Here is a 14,440-nt window from a genome sequence, read left to right as displayed (position 1 = left end):
AACAAGTGCTGGGTCAAGCCAGCTCACCTCATGGCTACAGGCAGAGTGACCAGGAGGAGGCAAAGGCTCCCTTCAAGGCACGGCTCCGATGAGCTACTTCCTTCAGCCAGGCCCCACATCCCTGTGTTTGCATCTCCTCCCACTAATTCCATCAAGCCAGCGTCCATCAGGGGATTCGTGCACTTGAGAAGTCAGAGCCCAAAGGATCTAATCACTTCGTGCGTACACTGAGGTCGAGACTTTAAACCGTGAGCCTCGCGAGGTCGAGATTTTAAACCATGAGCCTCGTGAAATGACATTTCATACCTAAAATGTAACACTGAGCACCCTAAGCTGCCCACAGTGTCAATGTCAGAACATCGAAGAAGAGTTCATCACCTGAGGAGCCCAAGGAGAGCAAACAGGAAGAAAAGTCAGATTGGGGGAGAATAGTCCTCCAAAGAACAAACACACCTGTAAGAGGCCAAATAAGCAAAGAATAAATGGTTTTCTGTGGGCGATGTATGTTTGCTTGCCCTTGCAATGAGGCAAGAAACAAGGCAAAATTCCTCTCAGCCTATTACCTTTTGTTTATCCTGGAGAGAAAGCTGAATTAAGGAATCATCCCCAAACACAAGACCTAAAACTTTGTAATCATTCACAAACAATTTACTTAGATGTGACATTATGATAGCTTGTATGCCCTGTGGCATGAAATATAAATTCCCAACTACATCTGCTTAACAAATATATATTTACTTTTCTGTTGCTGTGATAAAACACCTTGAGCAAGGCAACTTATAGGACAAAGAGTTTATTGGGGCTTGTAGTTTCAGAGGGATAAGAGATCCTCTTGGCAAGAAATCATGACAGCAGGCACAGCTGAGAGTTCACCTTTCATGGCACAAACAAGAAGCAGAGAAAGCAAACTAGGCCTGACATACGATGCTGAAAGCCAAAAGTGCGCCCCCAGGGGCTTGCTTCCTCTGTTAATATACTCCTAAACCAACCAGACAGCACCACTAACTGGAGACTAACTATCTAAACATCTGAGCCTATGGGGGACATTCCTGGTCAAACCATCACAAGTATCAACATAAAGATTAGGTGAAATCAGACTTAATGACAACATATTTATAATATATCTAGGCTCTAATAATTTAGAGTGGAGCCATCCAAGGTCCTCTGAAAAATCTAGGGACTGCTTTCACGGTCTGCTGTTTCTAATTGCTAATGGTTACAAATGCCATGTGGCTGTCACAAGTGTTTCGATGTTTTCTTTACCACCACAACAAGGAGATCTGCAGGAAGAAACTGCTGGAATGCTCACTCTTCTGTCTGCCTTCTGAAACTGCAGCATCAAAGCTCACCACATCTGGGCTAATAAACTAGAGGAAAGGGAAGCAAAAGGAGAAGAGAAGGAAACATGTCTGGTGAGAACCCCTAAAAGCTTAGGACATCAATGGAAACTGAGAACATAAGCTCAGGTTGAACAAAGCAGCACAGAAACCAGGCTTACCTGTGTCCTAGAAGATTCAGCCCGGCAAACCAAAATTCACCTGGAGAGTACCAAACCCATTCCCACCTTGCAGATGAATGCACAAGGTGGGGAAGAAAATTAATGTCAGAAGTCATGCGCGAGGAGCCTTGGACCAGAAAGGGAAGGAAACACGAGGCAGACTAGTGGGCTGGGGATCAAGCCCATCAGAGATGAGACTCTGTTTACTGCAAAGGATGATGCGTGCATTCAGAGTGAAGGAGACTGAGTGGTTTGAAGACTAATAGTGTGTATCTACAAAAAAGTCCACCCATCCCATCCCATCATACTTCAAAATGAATCTAGCTAGTCCAAAAACTCTCCTCTCTCTCTTCCCCCCTTCACAGGCATGCACGTGCGCACACACACAAACACTTCAGAATAGAAACAAAATCACAAAGGATCTAGGAAATGCAAAATCCATAGACAGCATTGCTAAGTAAATTTAATTTTTTTCATATGAGAAATAGCCATATGAAAGATGATATAATAGCTACTGTAAATACACAGGTCACACACCTGACAAAAAGGTGACTTATGAAAGAATTGATAAGTACAAAATGTGATGTTTACTACTATCTGACATTAATCTCATCATTAAATAAGTTCTAATCAGAACAGTAAGATAAAAAAAGCGGTAAGATACCCTTTTGATGCTAGTTGAAATAGCTATTTGTCATCTACTACTGGTGTGAATTATTGTGAATCACATTATCTTTGGAAAAATTCAAATGAGAGGTTATCCTTTGATCTAGTATTACATTTTGATCAGTATTACATTTGTTTCATTGCTGGAAATCTGTCCTTTTAAGTACTAAGAATGTAGGAGGAAATACATCATAATGTATATAATATCTCTAATTGAAAAACATTAAAAAATACCAAAGTGTCTGATAGGCAAGGATTGACAAAACCACACCCCACAACGTTTAAGAGTCCCACATATCTGAATGTCTATAGTATAAAACATGCTGTCTGCTAAACTGAGAAAATACTTGCCATAATATCAACCAGAAAATGAAATACTCAAGTTAGATAATAACATGATGCTTATGTTCTGATTACTTTTTAAGCATACAGAAGGAAGACTAAAGGAGAAGACCCCAAAGCGCGACAGCCTTTCTGGAGCAAGAATGTTTCTCTTCCTGTCTTCCCTAGAGTCTACACTGACTGTCAAAGCATCTACACTGACTGGGAGGCGCCAGGACAGCCTGCACTCCGACCTCCAGCTCTGACCTGCACCAGCCACACACACTCAACAAGTTACTTCAAAAAGCCTGTTTGCTCCTGAGGGAAAAAAGACACTGAAGTCATCCTGTCAGTTCCCACATGTGACTGGTATGACTTGGAAAGGAGATCCTGATGAAATATGCTTGAGAACACTTACTTAAGGGTACACTAAAGGAGCATAATTATAATGGAGACATACACACACACACACACACACACACAGAGAGAGAGAGAGAGAGAGAGAGAGAGAGAGAGAGAGAGAGAGAGAGAACAGGCTCTAAGCAGTCACGGGAGGGTTAGTGTGTCAGTAATTTAGAGACTGGATGTAACCCACTGAAATCCACGAGCCTCCCACATTCTTGGGCTGGCTCCTACTGGATTAAATGCTTTTTTTTGCTGCACAGAAGCATTTCATTTTCACAAGGCCCCGTTTGTCAGCTGCTGACCTTATTTCCTGATCTTCTGGAGACAGTCCTTAACCTATTCTGTATCTTGAAGTGTTTTCCCCTACTTTTTCCTCTAACCTATTCTGTATCTTGAAGCGTTTTCCCCTACTTTTTCCTCTAACGAAGCCAGGGCTTTGGGCCTTCCACTACGGCCTTTGATGGTCTGGATCAGAGTGGCGTGCAAGGTGAGGGGTGGGATCTACAGCAACGCTCCTACCGGTGGCTGTCCAGTCTCTCCAGCACCTTTGGTTGAAGAGCGTCCACCTTCCTTCCTCTGGATGCCTCTAGCATCTTTGTCAAAGCTTGCAGCTGGAGCTGAACAGGCGTGCACCCAGGGCTCTATTCTCCTCCGTTGATCTGCATGTCTGTTTTGCAGCAGCACTGCACTATTTTTGCTTCTGTAACACTTCAGTACAGCTTGAAATCAGTTACGGGACCTCTAACATAACTTTTTCTCTCAGGACTGCTTCGTCTACCTGGCATCTTTTATGCTTGTATATAAGTGTTCAGAATTTCCCCCTTGGCTTTGTTAAAAAAAAAAAAAAAGGAATGGAATTTTGATTATTATTGTGTTGGATGTGTAGAGATACAGGCTGTGGTGATGGGAATAGGACCGGCCCCCACAGACTTGGGCGTTTGAACGCTTGGCCCATAATGAGAGGTGCCATTAGGAGATCTGGCCTAGTATCACTGTGGAGGCAGGCTTTGAGGTCTCAGATGCTCAAGCTAGGGCTAGTGTGGCTTACAGTGCCTTCTGCTGCCTGAGAATCAAGATGCAGAACTTTCAGCTCCTCCAGCATCATATCCACCTGCCCGCTGCCATGTTCCCACCATGATGATAATGGACTAAACCTCTGAGACTGTCAGCCAGCCCCAGTGAAGTGTTTTCCTGTTGCCATGGTCTCTTCACAGTAAGAGAAATCCCAACTAAGACACAGGCAATTAATGGTTGCTAAGAGAAAGAAAATCAGTCTTCTCCAGAGGTGAGCTCCCTGATATATTATCTATCCCAAGCGGACAGCCCTAAATAAATACACATATGAGCAGCAGGTCTCTGTGTGTGTGTGTGTGTGAGACAGTAATATTTAAAGATAGGGTGGGGAAATGGAGGGAGAGAGTGGAACTGACGTAAATAAAGTACTCATAGAGGAAATTTTCCGACCAGGGTCAGTTCGCCCCTCCTTAGGCCACCAGTGGTCCCCGCTCCCGGGAGGTCACCATATTGATGCCAAACTTAGTGTGAATACCAATCGGCATGGCGCACTACAGCCCAGGACTCCCGGACTCAAGCGATCCTCCTGTCTCAGCCTCCCGAGTAGCTGGGACTACAGGGGAGTGCCGCCGCGCCCAGCCATAGATGAAATTAAAATAAATTAAATAAACAGGACTAAAACTAGCCAAGGAGGCAAAAGACTGTGTCTTAGTAAGGTTTACCATTGCTGTGGTGAAACACATGGCCAAAGCAGCTTGGGGAGGAAAGGGTTTATTTGGTTTATGCTTTCAAATCATTGTTCATCATCAAAGGAAGTCAGGACAGGAACTCAAATGGCCAGAACCTAAGGGCAGGAGCTGATGCAGAGGCCACAGAGGGTGCTGATCTGGTGTGCCACCCAACCTTATGGAGGCGTTTTCTTAATTGAGTTTCCTTCCTCTCAGATGACCATCACTATCCAGCATGGACATATACCATATAACTTCCAGACATGGAAGCCATAAAGATCTCTTGTGCTCATGGACTGACAAAGTTAATATTACGAAAAGGCTACAGTACCAATAACCACCTGTGGAGTCAGTGTAATCCTCATCCTAATTCAGATGAGACTAATATCTAAAGTAGAAAAAGAATACTAAAATTCAAATACCAAAACCAAAAGCATGTAATTCAATCAGTAAACATACAGATGAACTAACAGACAGTTCTCAAAGGAAGAAATTCACGTGGCAAATAAATACTCTGACATGAACTCCTTTAACACAGGGAAACGTAAAGTAAACCTGCTCTGAGATTAAAGCTCTGGTGAGGAACGGGGGAGAGAGGAGCCCTGTCACTGTCAGTGGGTACAAACTGGTGCAGCTACTGTACAAGCAGGATCGGGGGCTCCTCAGAGGACTGAAACAGGATTAGCTCACGAGCCAACTACGCCATGCCTGACTGCATGCCTGAAGCGTTCCCAGTCATCACAGCTCAGGGACGCTTGAAAATCCATGTTCACTGCTGTGCTAGTCACAGCATCTGCAAAGCGGAACCAGCTTGCATGCCCGTTAGAACTCGAAGGGCAAAGCCAATGTGGTACGTGTGCCCTAGTTGCGTTGTTCTGCTCCCGTAGGGACTTCTCACCCATCCAGACCAGCACCCGTTTCTGACCACCTCAGGCTTGCAACCTGTGGGCCGAGAATGTTCCCACTCTCTCCAGAGAATCTGTACATCTTGGGCTGGCTTATTCCACTCAAAAGGAAAGAAAACAATCATGACTTTTCAAAACAATAAACACAACTGGAGAGCATTATAAATAAAATAAGCTCAATTCAGAATGATGAGTACTGCGGGTATTAAAATATACTCTGTGTGTGTGCGTGTGTGTGTGTGTATGTGTGTGTGCGTGTGTGTGTGCTTTTGTGTGTGCTTGTGTATGTGCTTGTGTGTGTGCATGTGTGTGTGTAGGACATGAAAATAGAAAAGAGACCCATGAAAGGAAGAAGAGGAGACAGAGAGTAAAAAGAGAAAGCAACAGAAGTCATGTGACATGAAAGCAAGAGTGGGGACTCTCTGGAGGAAAGGAGACAAAGGGGGTGGGGGTGAGGGGTCAGGGAAAACGAGTAAGCACAAAGGACAGTCCCGAATACGTGTGAAAACGACACAAGGAAATCCGTTACTTTGTGTGCTAACTTTAAACAAAAGAAAATTGGGAAATGCAAAGCTAGAACTAATCATTGAATGTAATAAAAGAGGCAGGGAGAGGAGTGAAAAACTCGAGATGTACACCTGAGGGTAAAGGTACCACACCCAACTAAAAACAGAGACTTGAAATAGGGCACAGTTAAGAAACGCAATCAAAATTACATAGATGAAAGGGGAATAAAAACCCATACACTGATTTTAAAAATATCAGAGTCAATAGAGAATATAAGAGTTAAAGGGGAAAAAATAAACAAAACAAGTTTTATGAAAAAGGAAACCCAACCCACAAAAGCAAGACACTGGGGCAGCTTCTCCCTGCACACCCTACCACGGAGCCTGCCCAGGTGATGGCGTGGTCAGCACAAGGTGGACAGTCCTCTGTCTCGTCCTGTGAAACTGCTGCCGAGCCGAGAGGCCCCGACAGCACTGCAGGTCTTCTGTCCTTTGCACACTAGTGCTCTTCTCTGACCCCCTCAGACTTGCAGCCTGTGAGTGAGGAAGCCCACTCTCTCACAGAATCCCCTTGTTTGCCCATCTTGGGGTAGCTTATCCTGAAGAGGCAATTAGACACCAAAGTACTGCCAACTGTCTTAGAGTGACTAATACTCCCACAATGGCTGGGAGGCGCTTCCAGCAGGCGAGAAAGGTCCTTATTTTGGATACTTTGCATCCATTTTGAATTTTTAAATACTGTATTTTAACATTCTAACATTTTAACAATCTAACATTAACAAGCACATGAAAAGATATTAAATATCACTGAGTATCAAGGAAGTATCAAAACCACACGGAGATACTATCTCACACCCATTAGGATAGCTATTATAGAAGATGCGGAAAGTAAGAAATGTTCTCAGGGACACAGGTCAATTGTACCCTGTTGGCAGGAATACATAACAATGCCAATGCTGTGGAAAATAGTATGGAGGCTCCTCAAAAAAAATACAAATAAAATTACCATATATGATTCAAGTCTGAAAAGCTGGGAGTCAAAAATATATTTGCAAACCCAAGCTCATAGTAGCATAATTTATAATAGCCAAAAGATAAGAGCAATCCACATGTCCATTGCTGGTGGATAGATAAGCAAACACACACACACACACACACACACACACACACACACACACTCACACACACACACACATACACACCTACTACTATTATTCCTTCAATTAAAATGAACGACTCTGAAATTCCATCCCACCCCAGCATGCCAGAAGTCTTATGCCAACTTGACACCAGTTAAAGTCATCTGAGAGGAGGCATTAAGAAAATGCCTCCATAAGACGGGGTTGTACACAGCCCATAGGGCGTTTTCTTCATTAGTGATTGACAGGGGAGGACCCAGCCCATGTGGCGGTGCCATTGCTGGGCTGGTGGTCCTGGGTTCTACAAGAGAGCAGGTTGGGCAAGACATGGGGAGCAAGCCAGTAAGCAACACCCCTTCATGGCCTCTGCATCAGCTCCTGCCTCCAGGATCCTGCCATCACTGCTCTTGATGATTGACTGTCATATGAACTGTGAGTGAAATAAACCCTTTCCTCCCCAAGTTGCTTTTCGTCATGGTGTTTCATCACAGCAATGGAAACACTAACACCCCCCCCCAGGCAGAATGACTATCATCCAGGAAGCAAACAAGCAAATGTTGTCAAGGGTGTGGAGAAAGAGAAAGCGTATTCACTCCTGGTGGGAGGGTTAGCTGGCATGGCCACTATGGAGGTCTGTGTGGATTTTCCTAAAAACAGCACCAACCCAGCCATATCACTCTGGGGGATATACCCCGAAGACTCTAATTCAGCATCCCACAGAAATACTTGCACATCTGTGTTCACTGCTGCTTTCCTCACGATAGACTAAGAAATGACATGGACAGATGAGTGTGTGAAGCTCTGACACTTATCCATGGCAAGGTTTTAGTCAGCCAAAAAGAAGAGCGAAATCTTGACATGTGCAGGAAAATGGAGGAACGGGTGGAGCTGGGAATTGCAACGATAAGTGAAGCCCCGCAGACTTGTGTTTTCTCCTCCAGGAAGATCCTGGGATTTCAGGACTATATGTGTGTATATGTGTATATAGGAGTCATGAGAAAGGGGAGCTAGTCAGAAGGAGGAAAGGGGATGGAGGATAGTCATGGGAAAGTAGGATCAGCAAAAGCAACAAATGTGAAAAAAATGCCATGGTTAAATTATTTTTAATAACAACTAAACGTTAACTTAGGACTGAGAAGACTGAGTTCAAATCCCCAACCCCCACATAAAAGTCTGGTGTGGGCAAGAGTGCCTGTAAGCCACCCACTGTGGAGTTGGAGACAGCAGGGATTTCGGGGCTTGCTGGTCAATCTGCCTAACCCAAAACAGCAAGTTCATGTTCAGTGGAAGACCCTGTCTCAAGGGAATAAGACAGACAGTGTTAGAGCAAGACACTCCGGCATAGAATACTGTGTCCATACTCAGAGATGAGTAAACAGCACATATACAAACACACTCAGGAATTCATTTACACACACCGTTGTGTGTACGCATGAGGAAGGCAGATGTCAGGGTCTCAGCCTCTTTCTGCATCTTATTTTTTGGGACCTGGAGCTCCCTGGTGGGCTAAAGTGGCAAGCCAGCAAGCTCCAGGGACCCTCCTATCTCCACAACTGTCCAGCACAGCAGTCACAGGAGGGACAGCGCTGCTCAGCTTCTTACACAGGTGTTGGGGGCTAAAGCTGGGTCTTCACGCATGTGCAGCAAGCACTTTACCAACTAAGATCTTCCTGTGTGTCCAAAAACAAAAATAACTTTCTACAAAGTCATAAGAAAAAAAAAAAAAGGTTGTTCTTTTAAAGGAGAGAAAGAAAATTTTCACTTTCATTCTAAGTGAAAATTTAAAAAAAATATGTCACTCACAGAACACGCACTGTACAACAGGCAAATTCAAGAAGACAGAATAGAGAATGGTAGTTGCCAGGGGCTGCAGGAGGAGGGGTGAGGTGCTGGGGTTTAAGCCTAAGTCCAAACCTCACCCTCAAGTGAGACAGTACTGGAGGTAAGAGCTTTGGGGAAATGATTACGTCCTGAGGGCTCTTCCCCTGTGAATGGAATCAGTGCTCCCACAAGGGCAGGGCAGTGGCTTCACAGGCAGAGACACGGGCCACCAAGCCTGATGACTTAAACCTGGCACCCAGCCCACCTGGGGGAAGGAGAAAACCCACTCCTGTAAGCTGTCCTTTAACCTCCAAACGCACATTGTGGTACAGGTACACACGCACACAAATACAAATGCAACAAAATACTTTTTACAGAAAGCGGGTTGAAGGGGGCTCTGTTTGCTGTTTCATGCCATTCCATCTCTTTAGCCACGTGAGGATACAAGACACGTTCCCTCTGGAGGATGTAGTGACGGGGTACCATCTTGGAAGCAAAGAAGTTCACAAGATACTGGGTCTACTGGCACCTTGATCTTACGTTGCTCAATCTCCAGAGCTATAAGAAATTAATTTCTGTTCTTTATGAATACCCAGGCTCTGATGTTTTATTATAGAAGCGCAAACAGAATAAGACATGAGGACATGTTTCACAGGTACAGAGTTTCACCTGAAAAGACAGCTAGGTTTCAGGAGCTGGGTAGCAGTGACACACGCACAGAACGAATATTCCTAATAAAGCTCAACTAGACACTGGCTCCATTGGCTGTGTGTGTGTGTGAGAGAGAGAGAGAGAGAGAGAGAGAGATCAAAATATACATGAATATATATTAACACTTAAACTACTCTTTATCTTGGCTGCAGGGTAGTTTTTTGTCTTTTTGTTTTGTTTTGTTTTGTTTCCATGCTGGAGTAGAGAAAAGAGAAGGGCCAGACTCTGAAAACCAGTTATGTAGAATTCACAGTCAGCAGCGCTGGGCCGCTCTCTCCATCGGCAGGTGAGTTCTCCGTACTGCCTGTTTCCCACACAATGAAGACGAAACATCTCCTAAGGAGTCAGACTCCAGCCCCACCCGCTGGGGGTCTGGGAGACCCTTAAATTTCTTGTGGCGGCTGGCGTGGGGACAACAGAGTTAAAGAGCTGGCCCCTGCCCCTGGAGCCGGGATGGAGCTGGAAACCACACATTCTCTAAACCAAAACCATCTGCCAAAACTTTGTGGGCAGTTTTGGAGTGGAAGACTTCTGAGACGATGGCATCTCTGGGGCATTGTGATGGACACACAAGACGGCATACGTAGGACCTGACCCTCCCTCCCAAGCTTGGATTTCTGCTGAAATGAAGGCATGCCGAACATTTCATTCTTAGGAAACATTTTCATCTGTGCTTTAAGTTGCCTGTTTCCGGGGCTGAGAAGACGGTAGCTGTGGAAACACTGGCTGTGTGGGCAGATGTTTCCTCTGGCACTTGGATGCCAGGCACTATGGCTTGTGTGCGACTCCCCAGTGCAAAAGAACTGGACGTGGGCTGAGAGGTCGACAGGACCCTGTCCTCGTGAGTGAGTGAGTGGCGTGATTGTGCAGAAGGTCTGCTTGCTGGAAGGTGGATTTGTGGGAACGCAAACCTCTCCCCGGCTTGCCTTTCACTGTCTTCTCCAGGAGGATGCGGTGTAAAAGCCCTTTCTCCACGCCAGCTACGAGCTCTGAGATTTCTCAGCTTTGGGAACCATGAGCCAAATACATCCCCGTCTGCTATAAATTCAAGTATTCGGGCATAGCAGCGGCAAACAGACTAGGACTCCAGGGAATGCACAGGTCAAAACCAAGGCCCACGTGTAACAGCTGACAAGCCTTGGGGGGTTGGTGACAGCTCATGCTCTCGACCCACTAATTCAGTTTCTGTTGCTCTGACAAATACCATGACCAACAGCAGTTTGGGGGGGGGGGATTTCATCTTTAGAGCTGGCAGTCCATCAAGAAAGGGTGTCAGGGAGGAACTTCAGCAGGAACTGAAACGGGGGCCATGGAGGAGCACAGCTTACCACCCGGCTCCCTATGGTCGCCTTCCTCCCGATGGCCACCCTGCTCCCGATGGCTTGCAGGGCCATTTTCTTATACCGCACGCTCAGGGGTGGCATTGTCTACAATGAGCTGGGCCCTCCCACGTCAGTCATTAAAAAAAAAAAAATGCTCTATGACTTGCCTACAGACCAGTATGATGGAGACAATCCCCTACTGGTATTCTGTCTTCCCAGATAACTCGATTATGTCAAGAGGGCAAAGCCAACAAACAAAACTAGCCAGTACAGTTAGCACCAATCACGTCCTCAGGTATCTGGACATACCCACTTCATAAAAAGTGTCAGTTACTAGAGAGGTAGGTGTGCTACAGAAATCTCTCCCAGGCCACGCTCTCTGGGACTCAGAGAATTTGAATATGCAAAGTGTGTGTCCAGCACAGTCTCTCTGACCCGGTATCCTGCCAGTGTCTCCATCCCACACCTCAGCTGATGATGCGAATGCCCTTCTCCTAGGAGTCTTTGCAACACTGTTAAGCAAAAAAAGGACTTCTCCCCTATACCTAAGGAGTCGCCTTTGCCTCGTATTAAAACTATTTAATAACTGTGCCTGCGCAGAAGGGCGGAGACAGGAGCTGGCTCTCTTAGACTTCTGAATTCTTTTTCTGCTGTGGTAAAACACCACCACACCAGGGAAGGAAAGGGTTTATTTGGGCTTACCATTTCAGAGGGATAAGAGTCCGGCACCATCGCAGCCAGTGGGGAAGCCGGCTGCAGGCAGGCTTGGAGACTGGAACAGCAAGCCCAGAGCTCACATCTCAAACTGTGAGCAGGAAGGGTGAACTAGGGGTGATGAGGGTGGGCTTAAAACTTCAAAGCTCACCCCAAGTGACACACTTCGAAGCAAGGCCACACCTGCTAAGCCTCTCCAGTCTCACTGGCTGGGGACCAAGTATCCATTTACCCAAGGCTATGGGAGACATCCATTCAAACCACCACAGTTTCTAAACAGTTTGAGTGCCGTGCTGTGCAGTGTCATGAACAAGGAGACAGGGCCTTCCTTCCCTGTCTTCACTCAATGGTGTTTCTTTTTGCTGTCTAGCATTTTGCCATTTCATCAGCCCCAAAGGAACTCCCCACTCTTGGCTTTCTGAGTTCACCTCCATTACTGGCTCTCTGAATCACAACTCCCTTCCTCCCTGATTCTGCCGACTGCATTCAGGAGACCACATTCCTGAATGAAAAACGAGGTTCCCTCAGCCTCCATAAAAGTCTCTGTTTAGCCTTGACTGGCACAAGGGCAGGGTCACCCTGCCAGCTGCTTCCATCACAGGAAACACGGACCAGCTGGACTGAGAACTGCAGGGGACGACCCCCCACCCGACCCCCCACAGCCTCCCAGCTAACCCGGGCAGCAAGATGGCCCTGCCGAGCTGAGACCTAACCCCAGCAACAGCGTGGCCAGGGCCGCATCTCTAACACGTTCCCACGTCACCAAGTATACATCACTCGGGCTGCTTCTGTGAGTGACACGTTGAAAGCCGTTTCTAGACAGAGTAGTTAGCTACGAAATTCCATCGGGTGCACCCTAGTGCCACAGAAATAATACAGAAGCTATGAGTGCCCCCTCCTTTGCCCTTTATTTCTGAACTGTATTGCAGACCACTTGAAATGACTACGATTATGAGCGACACCGTTCCTTCAGGGTTCCGGGTACCTGGAGGGAGTCTCCCTTTCAGTTTCCTTGAATTACAAGTCACTGGGTTGTCATCATCTTCTGTGGAGATTGCAGAGAGTTCTAGACAGTTGGTTCTCTCAGCAAAGGCGTGGAATCTGAAACAGGAAAGGTGGTCTGTGTCAGGCACATGCCTGTCGAGTCTCTGATTTACTGTCTTTGGAGCTCCAGGTCTTGATTGGTTTTGTTTCCTTGGGACTAGGTCTTGCGAGGTTGCTCCATTAGTCCCAGAATTCTGGCCTCGAGCAATCCTCCTGCCTTCATCTCCCAAGTAGCTGGGGCTATAGGGGTACAGGCCTATACCCAACACCAAACCTCTTAACTTCAACCACATTCCCTGTCTTGTCAATTCCCACAGGCAAAAAGCCGGGAGAGGAGATGGCTCAGCCGGTCGTATGTTCGTCAATGGTTTGGGATTTTCAGTGGTGGTGTGGCTCCTCGTTACAGTAATTAGATCAACCAAATGCTTGAACCTTGGTCCTAGGAAAATGACAGTTTCCACTATTTTGTCTCTCAGTCTCCACCATACCAACGCAGTTTTGATGGCCCAGGCGTCGTGAGGGACCCCTCTAGCAGCTATTAGCGGTGACTGGCTCAGCGCTGAGAGCTGCGAACACAGACAGCCTTGACTAATCTGCTCACTGCTGAGTGGCCTCAGTCAACTGTAAGTCAGCAAACACATACTTCCCCGGGTTTTGAGCTTAAGAGCTAATGAAAAGAATTCCTGTGTGGGCAAGTTTTGGGGGCCCGCCAGCTCAAAGTGCGGTCCAAAGAACCATCAGCAGTGTCGCCTGGGAGCTGGTGAGAGGATCTATGATCCCAGGTTCCGGCCCGGACCTGCTGAGTCAGAATGTGACTTTAACAAGATCCCCAGGGGATTCATGTGCACATTAAAGCTTGCAGCTGCTGGTGTGGGGCGAGGTGATGGTTGACTCTCTGTCTTTCTCTTGCCCATTTCTGTGTAGCTAGAGTTGGAACACAGGCCCTGGAGCACGCTACTCGGGCACCGAGCTACATGCTCAGCCGCTAAACTGCATCCCTGAGACCCCTCGTCTGTAACCCAGAGAGGCGGTGATGAGACATTCGCTTCTGACGGGCACAGGAGGTCTCAGGTGATGCGTGTCAATGCTCATTCAACTCAGGGAAACCCTGCCTTACCGCTTGGGGTGGGCAGGCGAGTAAACGCACAGTGGGGGCAGCCTCGGGGCCTCCTGGGTTGTGGAAAGCCTGTCATTTTCCTAAAGAGTCTCAGGTGAGACTGGCACAGCTCTTGGTGGCAATGGACAGGACAGCCCCCTTCCTGCGGCCTGTTCTGTGCCTGCCTCCTGTGGACACTTTCCAGGGCAAAAACGGCCAGCTCTCTCTCTTTGATGATTGCCTGACAGGACAAAGGGGGGTGTGTCTTGGGGAGGGAGGGCAGTGAGGTCTGCCCCAGCAGGCCCTGAACCCTGAGTTCCAAAGCCTTGAGTGTCTGGAACTTCCTACCCTCTTATCTCTTCTCTGGATTAGGAAAGAGAATGGGGTGGAGGTTTCCTCTGATGGAATCAAACACCATTAAGAAAGGCTCTTTGCAGAGCACTGCCACAGCACAGTACCCACACCGGTCCTTCCACACAAGCACAGCCCTGGACCCTGCGGTGGGGGAAGTCAGTCCAGCTGGAGAGCCCAAGGCCCAGACAGCCTGCGA

General features: G+C 46.9%; 1 protein-coding gene across 1 annotated transcript in view; it reads right to left on the bottom strand.

The window, feature by feature from the left end:
• Vwa3b (von Willebrand factor A domain containing 3B) overlaps positions 1 to 14,440 on the bottom strand; it is a 152,799-nt gene that overhangs the window by 117,311 nt on the left and 21,048 nt on the right. Inside the window, exon 7 of the mRNA XM_060369869.1 lies at positions 12,736 to 12,851. Within this exon, the coding sequence (XP_060225852.1) occupies positions 12,736 to 12,851 (116 nt within the window). The remainder of the gene's footprint in view (positions 1 to 12,735; positions 12,852 to 14,440) is intronic.

The sequence above is a fragment of the Meriones unguiculatus genome, chromosome 16 (genome assembly GCF_030254825.1).
Source record: "Meriones unguiculatus strain TT.TT164.6M chromosome 16, Bangor_MerUng_6.1, whole genome shotgun sequence".
Lineage (NCBI taxonomy): Eukaryota > Metazoa > Chordata > Mammalia > Rodentia > Muridae > Meriones > Meriones unguiculatus.
The sequence above is the reverse complement of the archived record's forward strand: the minus strand, read 5'-3'. Positions and strand labels throughout refer to the sequence as shown.